The following is an 18,168-nucleotide window of genomic DNA, read 5'->3' on the forward strand; positions in this document are numbered from 1 at the left end:
TAAATATAAATTGTTTTTGAAAGGAGGTATGCAAACAGAACAAGTTATCTAAACTTCTGAAGTCCTAAGTACGTGGCGTCATTGCTGACAGAAACAAATGCAATTACCGAGCAATTCGTCCGTGTTGTTAGGGTCACGCAGCTGTGAGCTTGCATTTGGGAGATAGTGGGTTCAAACCCCACTGTTGGCAGCCATGAATATGTTTTTTCTGTTATTTCCCAGTTTCATACCAGGCAAATTCTGGAGTTGTACCTTAATTAAGGCCACGGCCTATTCCTTCCCGCTCCTAGCCCTTCCCTATATCGTCGTCGCCAGAAGACTTATCTGTACTGGTACGACATAAAACAAATTGTAAAAATTAGATGTATGTTGAACAATGCTGGTATATGGTAATAAATAAGTTACAGGATTGTCAGAGACAGCAAACGGGCCTCGAACAGCAGACATTGGTAGGATGGTAAATGGGTTGACAATCATCTAGTTTTAATTACTGTGTTGATGGTGTGAAAGAACCTCATGGTGATAATTTTAAGTGAAACCAGAAAGCAAAATCAATTCCATACAGGCCACGAAGTGCCCTTGGAGCGGTGGGTGATAAAGTCTTGAACTATGTGTAACCTCTACATTTGTTGGGGTAGAGTAATTAGCTCTACGCCCGACCACCTTTGCCCTCAGGAATTATACTGATACACATTTTTGGGTTCAATGTATGTACCTGTATGATAATAAAAGGAATTATCTTCACTGGAGCAATCACATTAGCGGGACTGCGAATGAAGGTTACAGATCTCTTCATTTGTGGTTATGAGGGTATTTAGGGGTTGTAGTAAGGATGTAAAGCAGAGGGTGTATAAGTCATTGGTAAGAACACAAACTATATTTACAGTATATGGTGTCCTTCACCAGGATTCCTGAATTCGAGGAGTGGGAAGGATGCATAGGAAAGCAGCAGGACTTGTTCTGCGTGATTTGTGACAAAAATGTAATGTTGCTTACATGGGCTGGGAAGACAAAGGAATAAGCAGACGAGCTGCTCGAGTGAGCGGTATGCTTCAGTGCTTCGAGATATCAACGGAGAGATGGCGTTGAATGACATTAGTATATGATTGGCCTGAATGGAGTTTCTAAAGCTACGAATAAGTTGAAATTCAAGAGGAAATTTTGGGGCGAATATTCGTTCATATGAAGAAGAAGAAGAAAAAGAAGAAGGGATTGGAATAATTTACCACCAGGGGGATCTTCAATAAATTTCCGACCTTTGAAATAATTTCAAGAAACTAAGCTAAAAGTTGACAGAGAATCATGGTAACGGTACCCATTTTTGTTTTCACTGTATTTACCTAGGCGATGTATGTATGTATGTATGTATGTATGTATGTATGTATGTTGGGTATTCAGCCCGAAGGCTGGTTTAGATCCTCTACAGCTCCACCAACAGCTGTCGTAGATAGCCTACGTGTCACTGAAGAGACATACTAGGAAAATGAGGAGTGAGGTAGTTCCCCGTTGCTTTCCTCACGGAGCCAGAAGTTGCTATTACTTATCAGTCTGACAAGCCCACAGAAATGCATGCACCAACTAACACCTAGATGATAATGAAAGGAATTATCTTCAATGGGATAATCACATTAGCGACAGCCATAAATGCAGATCAGTGGTGAATTATTGATGGCTCAGTGAAGAATAATGAATACGGATATCAAGCAGTATGACATTAGTGTGTGCCAGTACCATTATTTGATGGAATTAAATCCACCAGAGGAATATGTTATAACAATGTAGTCTATATGTCTTGGCTGACTGATCGATAATATAGCAACTCTTCGTGAGATAATCGTGGAGCCTATAAAACATACGTAGTACTCCAAGAATGCTCGAGCATGTTCGGAACTGAAAGGTACTATAGGCTGGGGCGTTAATGAGTCATGGAGTGAATACTTTGGACATTTTATTTAGGAACTGTCAGAACAATTTTCCACATTTCCGGAAGGGAAGCGTATTAGAATACACTAACGACGAATGGCACAGAGATCTTTATCAATTTTGCTTAATACTGCCAACGTTGCAGTGTGGTAAAGATATTATATACGTATTGGTCCTTTCATACATTAAAACCTCGGAATTAGGATATAAAATAGATGATTTTGTTGTTACAATAAGAATTGCGTTTTCTTCGAATGATACTGATCCTTGACTGCAAGATGTGTTAAATTGCTGTATTTATTGCAAATTAAGTACCTGACATTTGATTTGTTCCGTATTGACTCTGTTTTTATACACATATTTCTCCATAGAGCAACTCACTACCGGTACTTTAAATATCACGCTTTTCTTTACTGTACTGACAGCATATTTCGGGTCTCAATTTTTAAAATTGTCAATTACAAACGTTTTCCTACATGACAATTGGTTTGGATGTATTTTACAAATTGATAATTGTAACCACAGTTTACACTTCTTAAGTCGCTTCTTACATCAAGACTTCAAGAACGAGTGCTTCTGTGTGAACCTATATGTGGTGTTCCTAGCGATACTATAAGATACGATATTTCAAGTATGATTTTGTATTTCTTTAGAGTGTTTTATTAACTTCATACACTATTCTATTTTTAAGGCTGAATAAGGTCCAATGGGGCCGAAACATGTGCTTACCTGTAAGTTGCTTTACGTCCCACTGAGAGGACTAGGAGTCTTAAGGAAGCGACCGTGACCTTAATTAAGGTACTGTTGAAAAAATGGGAAACCACGGAAAACCATCTTCAGGGCTACCGACAGTAGGATTAGAACCCACTATCTCCCGAATGCAAGCTCAAAACTGCGCGACACTAATCGCGTGGCCAAATCGCTCGGTCCAAAACATGTACCTACTGTGTGAATTTTGTTAAATTTTTCTTTTAAGACACATTTGTATTGACTAAGTTGGGCCGATTATATAATTTTTCTTTTGCTTTTTAGCAATATTTAGGTAAACGAAACTGTTGTAATTTCTGAAGAAGAGATTATTTTGTGAAATGTCAGGCCCTTGTGCAGCATGTGCTTGATTTAGGACATTTTTCTCTTGTGATAACTGTGTTCTGGTCTCACTAGTAAGAAGATAATTCTGATAAGTTTAATAACTTCATGAACTATAAAATTACATGCACATCTGGTTTATATTCTCTTTTAATATGTCATTTTCTATTACGTTTCAGCATGCAGTGGACAGGAGCTAACAAAACTGAAGAATGCCACCATCGAATGTGATGACACAAGGTAATATAATTTTCGTATACGTCACATTTTAAACTACATGCTATTTATAATATTTGCACCGATAGATGGTTAATAAGTCTCTAACTTAAAAAGATGAAAGTCATTTCACTACCTTTCCTTAACGTATTAATACTGAGATTTTTTTTTACAAATATTTCTTTTCAGTATACCGGTATGATTATCCAATGCATTGCCCACCGATGGACTGAATACTTGGAAGGATAACACAGAGTACCGCAAATTTCAAAGCCATAGTTCATATAATTTATTTTAAAATAGCAACCGAAACCCATGAGATGAAAATGAAATTGCGAGGGCAGCTTTATGACTGCAAACAACAAAGTCCCGCACCCTACTTTCATAGTTTTAGGGCTTATGGGTGACTGCGAAATGCCGCAATTCACATCAGTTACTTTGTCCCTGTTTGTTCAATGCAGAAGTTTTGGTGACGATTGTTGTCGCAATTTCTGAGAGTTTCAATGGTTCTTGTGTGAAAGTGTGGTTCACTGTACATATTCGTCTGATAAAAAATTCCTGAAGTTAATATTGCGGTGGCTAACCTTATTATAGTGTTTCTCATATTATTCTCTTCTCTATACTCCGAATGAAAAAGAAAAGGTTTAAGGACTACAGTAGGCTATATCTTCTCAGAAAACAAAATGCACACCATTTTTTTTCTTTATTCGGTCAACAAACTGTTCATATGAATTCAAGAATGATCCAATTTTACTACTTCGTATGGGATATGAAAATATTGCAAAGATAAACAACCCTCCAAGAAATTATTAATTACCACTTATTTCTAACAATCATTGCAAAGTCCAAGAATAATATGAAGTAGGCTTAATCATACGAAATCATGAAATCGTATCCCTGAGAAATGTACAGTGAAGATATCCATGATTTGGCAGAGAATAGATACACTCGAAGGATTGATATTATTGCCTTCCACAATTCCATTCTACAAGCAAGCATACAACCCAAAAATCGAAGTTATAGGCTGATCGGGAGTAGAGAGGCAATTAATTAAACTCAATTATGCGACTCCCTTGTGTGCCCCCGATTACCGAGGAAATTCGTTGAGTGCAACACATTCCACTAACCAAAATCTTTGATGAGTGACATTGCACTGCGTGTGTTTGTGTGTGTCTCCAACTCTTGTCTCGGCTCGAGTATGAAGTGAAATGTATCTCAGTAGCGAGCTTAAACGACTAGATTCCCTTACTGAAGTCACCTTCATAAGAGGATTTAATGAGATGGAGTAAATGAAATTATATACGAATTGAAAAATGGAAACATAAGTTTATTAAACTAAGAAGATTACTCTATATTCTTAGTGTGATAAACTTATTTTGTCTGTAACCTTACCGTGCTCATTCCATGCCTTTTACAACTCATAAAGGAATTCAAGACTACATATTACTACCTACTCTCGTTCTTGCATTGATTCTTGAATACAATGAATTTTGTATTTCATACGTTTAAAATTATATTTCGATGATCAATTGCTTCTGCAATAAATCAATCAATCAATCAATCAATCAATCAATCAATCAATCAATCAATCAATCAATCAATCAATCAATCAATCAATCAGTTATCAGCATTTAGGGCTGTCACCCGAATGGTAGATTCCCTACGAGTTGTTTACCTAGCCTTCCCTTAAACATTTCCAAAGAACTTGGAAATTTATTTATTTATTTATTTATTTATTTATTTATTTATTTATTTATTTATTTATGTATTTATTTATTTATTTATTTATTTATTTCCTTGATAAATAATTCCAATCCGTTCCTCCTCTTCTTGTAAATGAATATTTGTCCTCTTGAATTCCAACTTTATCTTCATATTATATTAAAATATTCAAACACCCTTTTGACTAGTCCAGTAGCCCTCATTTTTGTCAGTAATCCCCCATTACCTGCCAAGATCTACCTTATAAAAAGCTTTGGATATGTCAATAGCGATACAGTCCATTTCACCTCCTGAAGCTAAAATATCTGCTATATCTTGATGAAATCTTACAAGTTGAGCCTCACTGGAATAACTCTTCTTAAACCCGAACTACCTTCTGTCAAACCAGTTAATACGAGTTATTTATCAAACGCGTCCAATACAATCAGAAAGAATATTTCCCCACAGCTTAAAAACCACACACGTCGAGCTGACTGCCCTGTAATTATCCTCTTTATCTTTATCAATCTTTCCCTTGTACACTGGGGCTACTATTGCAACTCTTCATACATTTGGTATCACTCCTTCATGCAAACAGTAATCAAATAAATATTTCAAGTGTGGTACTATATCCCAACCCACACCCTTTATTATATCCCCATAACTCTAATTAATTCCACCTCCTTTTCTAGCTTTCAATTTGTGTACCTTTTTGTAGATGCCCTTGTTATCGTAGAGGAATTTTATTCATTCTCCAGTATTATTCGCCTCCTCTACGTGGACATTCACCTTATACTGTATCCAACTACCTTCAATTTCTCTTTCAGAATATATCCGTAATTCAAAGCGAAATAATGAAAATTTGATTACTCATGACTATTATGAAACATAATTTTTCAAATATTAATAAAGCTGACATCTGTCACCTATTATAACACATACAGAGAAAATTCAACTCTAGTTCTACGTTCGTCAATAACTTTAATATGCATGGTATCAACTACACTGTACCAACATTCTTCAACTCTCTCAGCCGATGAACTAGAAGTTAAGCCCCTTTACATAAGTATTTCTCATTCCTTTAACCCTGATATACCACCCTACTCCCCCTTGGTCAACTCGACTGGCACTATTCTGAATACGATGGTATTTTGTATGTAGAGGTCTATGGAGTACCTCATGGTTTTGTGATTTGTGTCCCTTCCCTTCCTGTAACTGACGTCATTAATTCTTCGAAGCATCAGACCACTTATACTCCTATTATTGTAACTGGGACCGTATAGTTAAGTTGTCCTTCCCTTTCAAGCAAACTATACAGGATAACTATCTACTGTTTTATTCAAGAAAACAGAACCAAAGGGACTCGGGTAGATATACTATTATAAATAACAAATATCGGAACTTCATAACTGATTGCAAGTGCAAAAAAATGAATGTTTTATATCCGGTCTATTTATACCTAATATACCAAAGGAAGAGTGGTAGAAAGATATGCTATATGATATGTGTGACGCACTTGGTAAATAAACTATTGTACTTATATAGAGAAATGAATAACTGCACGTTATTCAAGCAAATTATTTATAAGAACAGTTAGTGAGGTGGTAGTTATTGCTTGAACCCGAAGTTCAATGAAATAGTTTCACCCCGAAATTTAATTGTTATCATGTGTAAATGTTCTGTAAATATTCGAATATTTGATGTAGTAGCTCTCACCCTTAATATGATTATTTTTTCTAAGGAAACATATTTACAACCTGTAATAATTATGGTTAATATTATGAATATTACTACATTTTAAAAGTAGATAATTGTTTACATATTATACTTCCTCGTACGGCAGGCCTCAAATGAGGAAAGTTTAAATTATTTTAAAAATATAAATTTCATCTGACATCTGTGTCATTTGATTAACCAACATTAATTTATTTCTTACAATAGGCATTCATTACTATTAAGTAACAACGATAATAATTCTTTGATATATATTATTTTGTCTAATGTTTAACTTTCTTTCCAGTTGTACTGCAAACTGCGTGGATGGCCATAAATTCCCGAATGGAAATCCATCCATCAACATTGTGTGCGGGAAGAGCAGGTGGGAAGTACAGGGAATTGGCTGGGAGTCTGTACCTGACTGTGTGCAGGAACTGAAAAGTAAGTCTTTCAACTGTTTAAAGTCAGGATGTGTTTTAGTAACAAACCTACTGAGTATTATTATATGGGAATGCCATCTTAATTTCATTTTCAACCACATGAAGATTAAGTTCCCCTTACATCTAAATAAACGACAGAAAATCGAAATTGCAACACCACGAAATAATGTGTCTACAATGATCCAAATGTGCATGGAAGATGAATGTGAGCCAGCATCGCGATGATAACATGGTCATTTGCCAGGTCAGTACATGGTGTGCTCACTCAGAGGTGCAATACAGTGCTCTATCCTGCGCGGTGTGGAGTGAATATAACCCTGAGTCACCTCGTTCAGAATTGCAGCCTATCATCCTGCACCGCGAGGGTTAGTTCATTCTCCACAGTTTGAGGTAGCTGTGGGAAATTGTGCGGATGTCTAACCACTATATCCCACACGTGTTCAATATGATTGGTTCCCGAGACCTGGTGAGTCACTGTTTAAGCATAATGTCTTGGAGAGTTTCTCGATCAATACCTGCAATGTTTGAACGGGCATTGTCCTGCTGACACATTCAGTTTGCTACGGTCACCATAAGAGAACAACCACTGGACTTTCAACCTTGTCTGCGTACTCCCGAACAGTCATTGAGCCCTCAACACTCACTAATGGAGACTATACATGAAAGTCAGTATCTTTCCAGACTGTAATGCCTGTGGGTTGGCACATGTACTCTTGAACAATAAGATAGGCGTGTACCGTACCTCCGATTCACCGTCGGACATGATTGTGGCAATCTTTGAGCAAAGGTAAATCGCGATTCATCGCTTAAGACGGCATTATGCCTCCAATCGGCCCAGCGTGACACTATGAATAATCCAATTGGTCTGAACCTCGTATCACTTACGTACTTAGCTGGCACAATTTCGTACCTCTAATATTACCGCGAATGATCCATTCCTTCTTGGAGTTGCAATTTCCATTTTACTTGGATTACTTCGTGTTAAAATCCTAGTAATTCGTATTATTCCTTTATAGCCAACACAAAGTGTAACGGCTCCCAGTATCTCGTGTTCCCTAATTTGGGAGCCTACAAGGTGAATACGAGTCATGTAACATGGGCGGACGCTCAGAAAACGTGCATCCACGAAGGTGCTCATCTGGCAATTATCGACTCGAAGGAAGAACTAGAGCTCATGAAGGACCTGATAGCCCCTCATCACGTGAAGAACGGCTGGACATATGCCCACGTCGGGTTCAGTGACCTGGCGAAAAGAGGAGTATGGGTTACAGTACTTGGTGAGTAGTTTGTTATAAGGAGCCAAGATATAAGAATATTTTTCTTATTAACTTCACATGCCACTTGGTAGTCAAATTTTATTAGGTTTGGAATTAGGTTTGTATTATTGCGGTAGATTTCAAGCTTTGTTCCCGCGTATTTATTTTCTTACCATGAGATAACCGACATGTACTCGTGATAGCAAGAACAAAATACTGACAATGTAGTCTGTAATTCTCTGACAATAATAGTAATTAATGTATTGTTATTTCCGTTTTTTTATGCCACAGGTACAATACTGGACTCGGTCCATTTTGCCAAGTGGGCTCCTCGAAACCCAAGCAAACTGAATGAACGTTGTGGAGCCATCGATCATAAAGGCCGCCTGCACGATATATTTTGTACAAGTGAACAGATATTTATTTGTGAAAAGATGTAAAGAATTATCATAAATGTAATATTACTAACTCCCACCAATTTATGTTTTAATTCAATAAAGTCTAAGTGATATCATGGTCTCATTCTTAACAGTCGAAACTCACCTTTACAATTTTCAATTATACGTACTTTTCCGACCCCTTAGCTGCACTGTCAGAGTAGTGGCCTTCGTTCCAAAGAGTGCCAGATTCGATTTCAGGCGTGTCTTATTAATTCGCCTGGTTTGGATAAACACACACAACGCATCACACTACCAGACACCACAAAGCAAGAAAACGGTAAATATATCCCCGACATATTGTTCGCATCGTGAAAGACATCGGGCAGTAAAACTGAGCCAAATTCACATCTAGCGGCGATCCCAATAATTGAGAGAAATTCCAGAGAGGAAAATAAGGAGAGGAAGAATTTCCGTATTTTGTGACCATACATTTTCTTTCTGTTACTCGAAATTTTTTCTCTTAAGAGATATTTCAGATAATTCACAGTCATACACAACATGTTAACGGTTTCTGATGATGATGTTTGTTGTTTAAAGGGGTATAACTGTTGACCGTTTCTAATATAGAACTTCTTCATTTATGTGATATTATGTACTACTAATATCCGTCGTAATATTCTTATATTAAAATTGGCACTTAATGAAAAGACAGAATAACAATAAAAAGGTGACTGTAATCGGAGAAAGATAGAAGGAACTCTTTTTTTCTAATGCCAAATGGAAACCTGTTAAATTCAAGGAACTAGGAATATTGATATAGCCAGCGGGTATGTGCTGTGTGTTTGCAGGAATGTAAAAGAATAAGACTACTGACCTTTACAGTCAACTGGTGTAAGATTGTTATAGGAAAAATCAATATTTCGTAATCCTTCGAACCAGTTAACTTAGTTTTACTTGTAACTTAGTTGTTCACTTATGCACTACCGTTCGAATGCGTTTCATATTTATCATCCTAAGTATTTATGGAATACTTACATTAACATAGTTTAGTATTTATTCACGAAGAATTAACTGAACTAAAGTATAATTCTGCATTTCCATTACTTCTGCAAATGGTTCCAAAGTGCTATTAGATTAGTATCTCTTCCTCATTCCTCTATCTAAATGATCTGAAAGAAGCTCAATAATGATAGAGTTGGGAATTTCAGGTGGACATGGCATGTTTCTAGTTCTTTCCTCTCTTCTAATCGTTCAATATATTTCCTGCACAGAGAACACACTGTACATGTTTAGGATAATTATCTTGTTGCGGTACGGAACTCTTGCCAATGAAACGTATACCAGATAGTTTTGTATGACGTTGGAAAATGTTATGATATTGTTCCGTGTTTAAAACTCCCTCATGTGGTAATATCATCGGTCTTACTGCCATTAAAGCACACCCTTAACATCACTGAAACATCTCCATTCTTGACTGTAGTGAATATACACTGAGTTGCGTTGCGTTCTCATTTTACACCTTGAACAAACTTGCGATGTTCTGTACCAAACAGCTCGAATTCGACCCATTCGTAAACAAAATATTTTTCCAATGATTAACAGTCCAATTTTTGCGTTGCTTAGTGCAGTAAAGTCATTAAATTGGTACGCGTTTCTTTGCCGAAATGCATCATTTCAGAATTCGTCTCTTTACCAAATAAACACAGTAAAAGGGTGACCGTTATTAAATAAAATGAAACTGCCTTAACTGATAAATTCTGCTTTCAGCATAGGTGCTGTTTTGAAGCGATCATATTTATTAGTCACTATAAAGTATTCATCTTCGCTTTTTGACGTCGCCCCAGGCCTTCTCTTGCGATAAAGACCCTTTTTGCTGCGAGTAGACACAATGTACACTTCCAAAGGATACATATTAATGCTCCGACTACGCGTGCAATGGCCTGTTTTGTGTAAGCTAAATATTGCGGCACGTCTTTCTGTTGACAAATTCCTTCTTCTCCTTCCCGTTTTAATATCTACAACGTATACACTGCAATGTCTACGTTAAGCTTGAATGTGAAGCGCTGAGCCACTTTCAACTATCAACACCTACATAATCAGCTTATGCGAGTAACATCTCGTGAATTACAGACACATTTTGTATACCATAACTACTCTAGATGAAGTGTTTCTGCAAGAGTTACATTCTTAAAAATATACATCTTTCATCAAATTGATGTTTGTATAAATCTGCACCTTAAAAAATCTTAAATTAGGCTTGTTTGATTAAAGATACCTATTATCAAGGAAACACAAGGGTGTTTCAAAACTTTGCAACGGTACTGCATGTAATATTTCGTCGCTGTTCCGGTAACATGTCAATGCTCTTCCTATTCAATATTTTCCTTAAGCCCGGTTACGCCTCCCGGCCACATATTGATATGTAGTCCATCAGAAAAATTTTCGTTGTGTTCATTTTCCTATGCTTACGTGTAAAGGAAAATGAACCTTACCGTACCGCACTCTAGGAATGTATGTTTGCATTACGTATTTACACACTCCTACAGTATAATGTACGTAAGGTTCATTGTCCTCTACACGTTAGCATATGTAAATGAACACAACGAAATTTATTCTGATGGACTGCATATCCATATGTGGCTGGGAGGCGTGACCATTCTTAAGGAAAACAATGGATAGGAAAAGCAATGTGAGATATGATCTTTTGCCCCAACAGTGACGATTTGACCCGTTGCGTAGTCGTTTGGACGCTCCTCTCCTATACGGCACTCAACATTAAGAAACTGTACCCCAATGCAGACGGGTGGTTTGGAGAGATATGTACATTCAAGGGACTCTTCCAGGATATTTGTAGGAACGTTGAGGAACCTCTCCTCTAGTTAACATTCCCGCTCTCTAGCATCTCTAAAAACCCTTAACAGTTCAGAGGATATCGAGCAACAAAATTGTATGTTACGTTTACCGTCCCCGTTAAAAATTGTATAACTGAAATTTGATTACATTCCAAGATATACAGTACAGGAAACGAGATACACAGCTTGTGGTATGTTAACTAATAGAGTTTTCTGAAAACTCACGAAGCACATGATACAGCTACACTGATCACTTCTCGCTTGCATGGTCTACAGAGAAATTAACAAATATATTTTTTCCAGGAAGCTAACATTAGAAATCATCAATAAAGCATCAGAATATTTAAATACAGACCTGCAATTTAAAAAGGTTTACGTTCTATCTGTACCGAGTGAGTTGGCCATGCGGTTGGTGTGCGCAGCTGTGAGCATTCATTCGGGAGATACTGGGTTTGAAATAGCACTGTCGGCATCTCTGATAATGGTTTTTGGGTGGTATCCCATTTTTACACCAGAAAAATGTTGAGGTTTTACTTTAATTGAGGCCACGACCACTTTCTGCCCATTCTAGCCCTTTCCTGTCCCATTATCGCCATAAGACCTATCTGTATCCGTTAGACACAAAGCCAATTGTAAACACAACCTCTACCAGATATTTAACCTGAATTTCAAAATGCCTGCCCCCCCCCCTCCTTGAGAGAATATATTTTAAACAGGATATGGAGAATACGGGGGCAAAAGCATAAACAATGCATTATCATAATTATACTGAGAAGAAATCAAAAGCATATAAGTGTAGGTCCAGAAATGTTTAGATTTTCTGTTATCCGATTTTTTAATAAATTGCTAGTGATTTACAATATGGATATTATATATAATGATTATAAACCCATGGACTCCGTTTGGTAAACGCCAATGTCCTTCCAATATTTCTGTATGGCTCTGTACAATGAGACAAGGAGGCAATCGAGGTGTGGGTGTACATACATACATACATACATACATAAGCTCGGTCATTTTGGACTTGATTACTAACCCGTTTTTACAGCCGTAGCTAACTCCAAAGGACACGCAGCTCTCTCTGTATGAATGAATAAGATACTGATGACGGCTTCCTCCCGGTTGAAACATTCCCGAGCTAAAATAGTCCCCCATTTGGATCTTCGGGTGGGGACTACATGAGAGTTTGCAATCATCTAGAAAATGAATACTGACGTTTCACGAGTCGCATCGTGGAATGTCAGAAGTTTGAATAATTGTGGTAGTTTTGGAGAATCTGGAAAGGGAAATGGGTAGACTAAAATTGGATGTAGTTGGTATAAGTTAAAACTTGGTAGGAAGAACAGGATTTTTGGTCAAGTAAATACAGACTTATTAACCCAAAATCAAGCAAGGAATTCGCAGGATTTGGTTTAATAATGAATAACAATAAAGAGCAGCGGGTAAGCTACAATAACCAGCATAGTGAAATGATTATTCTCTTTACGACAGACACCAAGCCGATGCCTAACACGATAGTGCACGACAATTAGATAATTTGATCCAGGCCCTTCGGGAATTTCGGGATTATACTTAGTCAATCCGGGTATGTCGGGATTATTACGGTATTGTCCGGCTCCATGGCTAAATGGCTAGCGCGCTGGCCTTTGGTCACAGCAGTCCCGGGTACGAATCCCAGCACGTTCGGGAATTTTAACCGTAGATGGTTAATTCCCCTGGCACTGGGACTCGGTGTATGTGCCGTCTTCATAGTCATTTCATGCTCATCACGACCCGCAGGTTGCCTACGGTCGTCAAATCAAAAGACCTGCACCAGGCCTCTCTGGAGGCCACACGGAATTTCATTTCATTCCGGTATTGAGGGTTACAAATTAAAAATAAGAAACTCTTACAGAAATCTGCCCTTTAATCAAGAAATCAAAATTTAGACAAAAATCAACGTATTTTACGACATACGCATAGCGAGAGTCAGACTAACCAGACTTAAAATCACTGTCTCTATGTTAAAGTTATTCACTGAGATCTATTTAAACTTACATAAATTGAAAAATCCTTTATGTAACAAGCTATACAAGTAAACTTTGAAAAGTAACAAAAATCTCGGGCCGATGAACTGGCTGTTAGGCCCCTTTCAACAACAAGCATCATCATCATCATCATCATCATCATCATCAACGACTTTTATGTAAACCATAGCAAGTAGGAAGTCGGTCTTACCAAAAGGTATTTAAAAATAATATAAATCAGTCACATTTGTGTTAGATACAAAGCAAACTAATCTAATAGGAACATTCTAAGTTGAATTGAAAAAATATGATCTAAGAAATAACAGCGCGTCCAGTATCTCTTCACCAAGCCTACTTCTCAACTCGCTCTTCTTCTTCTTCTTTTTCTACCTCTTTTCCCACGCCCGTGGGGTCGCGGATGCGAACTGTGTCACACATACGTGGATTTGGCCCTGTTTTACGGCCAAATGCCCTTCCTGACATCAACCCTATATGGAGGGATGTAATCACTATTGCGTGTTTCTGTGGTGGTTGGTAGTGTAATATGTTGTGTGAATATGAATAGGAAAGTGTTGTGACAAACACAAACACCCATTCTCCGGGTGAGAAGAATTCATCCGAGGCGATTAAAATCCCAGACCCGGCCGGGAATCGAACTCGGAACCCTCTGAACTGAAGGCTTCAACGCTGACCATTCAAGCAATGAGTCGGACTTCTCAATTTGTTGCTCATTTACTGTATATGCAGCTGCTGAGAAAGCGCGTTCGATAGAAGTTTGAAGAAATCATTTGTAAATACTTATAAGCCAGCTGTAGATAGTAACTCCGAGCAGAATTTGAAGACTCATACAGGTTCATTTCCTTCTTAATAATTTTGGAAACATTTTCATTTAATGCTCCAGGAGATCATTGTCGTGCTGTTTTCCATTTCCAGCTGAAGCTTTTCTTCGAGCGTCAAATCACTTTTTTTTCTTCTATATTTGTAGGTTAGATGTGCATATTTTGTTCTTCCTCTTCGTCTTCTTTTTACCATTTAATCTCTCAATTAAAGGAACAATATTGTTTTCTATCAGTTGATGAGGACGACCTTGCAGAATAAATTATTTTCTTTCTTTTTTTTTTTTTTTTTTTTCATGTTTGGTTTTAAGATGTGTGTGTAGTCCTTTGGTTGTCCGTCTTAAGGTTTTTAATGTAGCCGGGCAGTGTTTACACAGCGCTGGTTTGCTATCTTTAGCAACCAATAAATGGCTGCACACCGACGTTGCATCTCCGTCTTTTTTATGTTTGACGAAAAATCTTTCTTTAGATAGACACGTAATCACTGTAGTCTGTCATAAATACCTATAAGAGAAATAAACTACATTAGTGCAATATAAAAATAACTTCTCAGAACTGCAGGAATTATATTCAAGTACGTACCAATTACAAATTAACTAGGAAAAATAGAAAATGCTACTCAACTCACGTATTAAGAAGCGCACTTCTTCACAAACAACCCTCAGTCTGCTGGCACAAACGCTGTTAAAATTAGCTGGCAAAACAAGATGGCTGAGACAATGACAGATAAAATGCACTGAGCATTGTCTATTTTGAAACTTTCCAAAATGTCAGTCCCGAAAATCTCGGGATCAGTAAAACTTAATCCCGAAAATTTAGGGATTGAAAATCGGTCGCGATCCCGTGATCGAATCCTCTAACCACAATATGCCTACTCGTTCACCAGATGATGAAGAAATCGACAGAATATGTGGAGAAAGAGAAAACCTAGTACAATATATAAAAGAAGATGATAATATAATTGTGATGGGTGATTAGAATTCAGTGGTACGACAAAGAACAGAAGACAGTATAGTAAAAGAATTCGGGCTTGGACAAAAGAATGAAAGAGGAAGTCGGCTAGTAGAATTCTGTACCAATCATGATTTAGTCCTTGCTAGAACTTGATTCAAGAACCAGAAACGACGGTTGGATACGTGGACAATACCTGTAGACACTGAAAGGTATGAAATGGAATTCATTATGATCAGATAGAAAATCATAAACCAGGTATTGGATGGCTAGACCTTCCCAGGAGGAGAAGTCGACTCTGACCAAACATTGATGGTCATGATTTGCCGCCTGAAATTGAAGGAAAGAATGAATGCGAGGAGATGGGATCTAGACAGGTTGAAGGAAAATAAAATGAGGGACTGTTTTAAGGAACATGTTGTACAAGAACTAAATAAAATGTCTGAAGCAAACGTGGTTTAACGTCGCACTATCGCATCGAAGATTTTCGGCGAGACTGAAGGAAACGCAATAGATGGAGAGTGGACAGTCGTGAAGAAAGAGCAGTAAGGCTGCTAAAGAAATATTAGATAGTAAAACAAGACAAAGCAGAAATCGGTGGATAACTCAGGATAAACTAGACCTGACTGACAAGCGACGAAATTACAAGAATGCAAGAAATGACAGGGTGGGGAGCGGCAGAAAATAATACAGGCGATTAAAGAAAGAAGTAGACACTAAGTGCAGAATTGCCAAGGAATAATGACCGAAAGCTAAGTGAAAGGATGTGGGAGGTCGTACGGATGTAGGTAAAGTAGATGCTGCACATAGGAAAATTAAGGAGACCTTTTGAGAAAGGAGGACTGGGTGTGTTGAACAATACGACATCAGATGGGAAACCATTTCTGGGAAAAGGAGGCATGGTGTCATGTGAAAAATTTAGACTATAAGGTTCTGTATCAGGAAGAGGCTGTTGCTGCTGATGAAATGAGAGACCCAATTTTGAGATCAGAATTCGACAGACCTTTGAGAAATCTAAGTAGGAACAAGGCATATGAAATAATTCGCATACCGTCAGAAATACTGACTGTCTTAGGAGAAACTGGCATGGCGACGCTATTTCATTTAACGTGCAAGATTTATGATGCAGAGAAGTGCCACCTAATTTTGGACAGAATGTTGTCATACCTATTCCCAAGAAAACAGGTGCTGACAAATGTGAAAACTACCGCACCATTAGTTTAGAATCTTACACTTGCAGAATTTTAACACGTATTGTTTTCGAAAGGAGGGAAAGACAAGTTGACGCTGAGTTGGAAGAAGATCAATGTGGCTTCAGAAGACTTGTAGGAACACGTGAAGCAACCCTGACTTTACGTCATCTTAGAGGACCGAATTATGAAGGGCAAGCCCAAATACATGGAATTCGTATATCTAGAAGAGGCATTCGATAATGCTGACTGGACAAAGCATTGTGAGATTCTGCAGGTGATCTGGATAAGGTACCGAGAAAGGAGGGTTGTCTAAAGTCTGTACGAAAACCATCATGCAGTAATAAGAATGAAAGGTTATGGGAAAAAAGCAGAAATCCATAAAGTACTGAGGCAACGCTTCAGGTCGTCCCGTCTCTTTTGTACTTTTGAGATAGAACAGGCGGTCAGGGAAATCAAAGAGGAGTTTGGAAAGGTAATCGCAATCCAACGAAGAAAATCAAAATTCTGAGCTTTGTCGATGATATTGTTATTTTACCTGGGCCTGCAGAAGGTTTGGAGACATTGCTGAAGAGCATGGGGACAGGTTGGAGAAGGAGTCTGGGATGAAAAGAAATAAATCTAAAAAAAACTTAATGGAGTGCAGTCGAACGAAATTAAGTGATGCAGGAAATATGAAATTAGGAAACAAAGTCTTAAATGAAGTAGATGAACATTATTATTTGGGTAGTAAGATAGCTAACGATGACAGAAATAAGGACAAAATAAAAATTGAAGACTAGCACAACCAAGGAAGGCTTTACGAAATTAAATTAGCCCACTTCGGACATTGATGTAGAAATTATAAATATGCTTTCTTAAGACTTTGTTCTGGAGCGTGGCATTTTATGAAACTGAAACATGGACAATAACTAGCTCAGAAAGGAAGAGAATGGAAGCGTTTGAAATGTGGTGTTTCAGAAGAATGCTGAAGGTGAAGACTGACCTCCTCGGATAAAGTAGGAAGTAAATTGTTTTCTTGGTAAAGAATACTGTAATATGTTCGAAACATCGGCAAACTCTATTTAATGTACTTGGGACAAGAACACGTTAACCTGGACAAAGAACGAAAAAGCAAGTATTTAACTGTTCAATTAGCTTTTTCTGTGGCTCACTGGTAAAGTTTCATACTCCGCTATCCCGAAATCAACCGTTCAAAGCCGGTAGAAGAAATCAGATTTTTTACTGGCCAGAGTAGTTTGTTCGAGACTTACGTAAAACATTGTTGATTGTTTGAAGAGCTCTAGTGACGCATTTGGTATCCACCAACAAGAAAGTAATTCAAAATCCCAGCCATATATTTCCCAACAGCACTGTGGTTCCTTTGCTACCGGCTAAGTAAAGCAGAGTGTCAACAATGACACGCAAACAGCGTAAACGTTATGAAGTCTAAATGTCTAGAACACAGCGGCCGGATTCATGCGATTATTATTATTATTATTATTATTATTATTATTATTATTATTATTATTATTATTATTATTATTGGGGGCGTTATTAACTCAACGGCTTAGCTGCTGGCTACCCACCCAGGAGACTGGGGTTTGAATCCCAGCCAATTCGGGTTGACACA

At 37.7% G+C, this 18,168-nt stretch overlaps 1 protein-coding gene across 2 annotated transcripts in view; it reads left to right on the forward strand.

The window, feature by feature from the left end:
* The window catches only part of LOC136876218 (E-selectin), a 154,725-nt gene extending 145,846 nt beyond the window's left edge, over positions 1–8,879 (forward strand). For both annotated transcript variants that reach the window (XM_067149979.2, XM_067149981.2), the window contains 4 exons: positions 3,192–3,252; positions 6,950–7,086; positions 8,102–8,362; positions 8,633–8,879. In XM_067149979.2, coding sequence (XP_067006080.2) covers positions 3,192–3,252; positions 6,950–7,086; positions 8,102–8,362; positions 8,633–8,781 — 608 coding nt within the window. In that variant the 3' untranslated portion in view covers positions 8,782–8,879. The remainder of the gene's footprint in view (positions 1–3,191; positions 3,253–6,949; positions 7,087–8,101; positions 8,363–8,632) is intronic.
* Positions 8,880–18,168: the final 9,289 nt, after the last annotated feature.

This window comes from Anabrus simplex, chromosome 6 (assembly GCF_040414725.1).
Source record: "Anabrus simplex isolate iqAnaSimp1 chromosome 6, ASM4041472v1, whole genome shotgun sequence".
Lineage (NCBI taxonomy): Eukaryota > Metazoa > Arthropoda > Insecta > Orthoptera > Tettigoniidae > Anabrus > Anabrus simplex.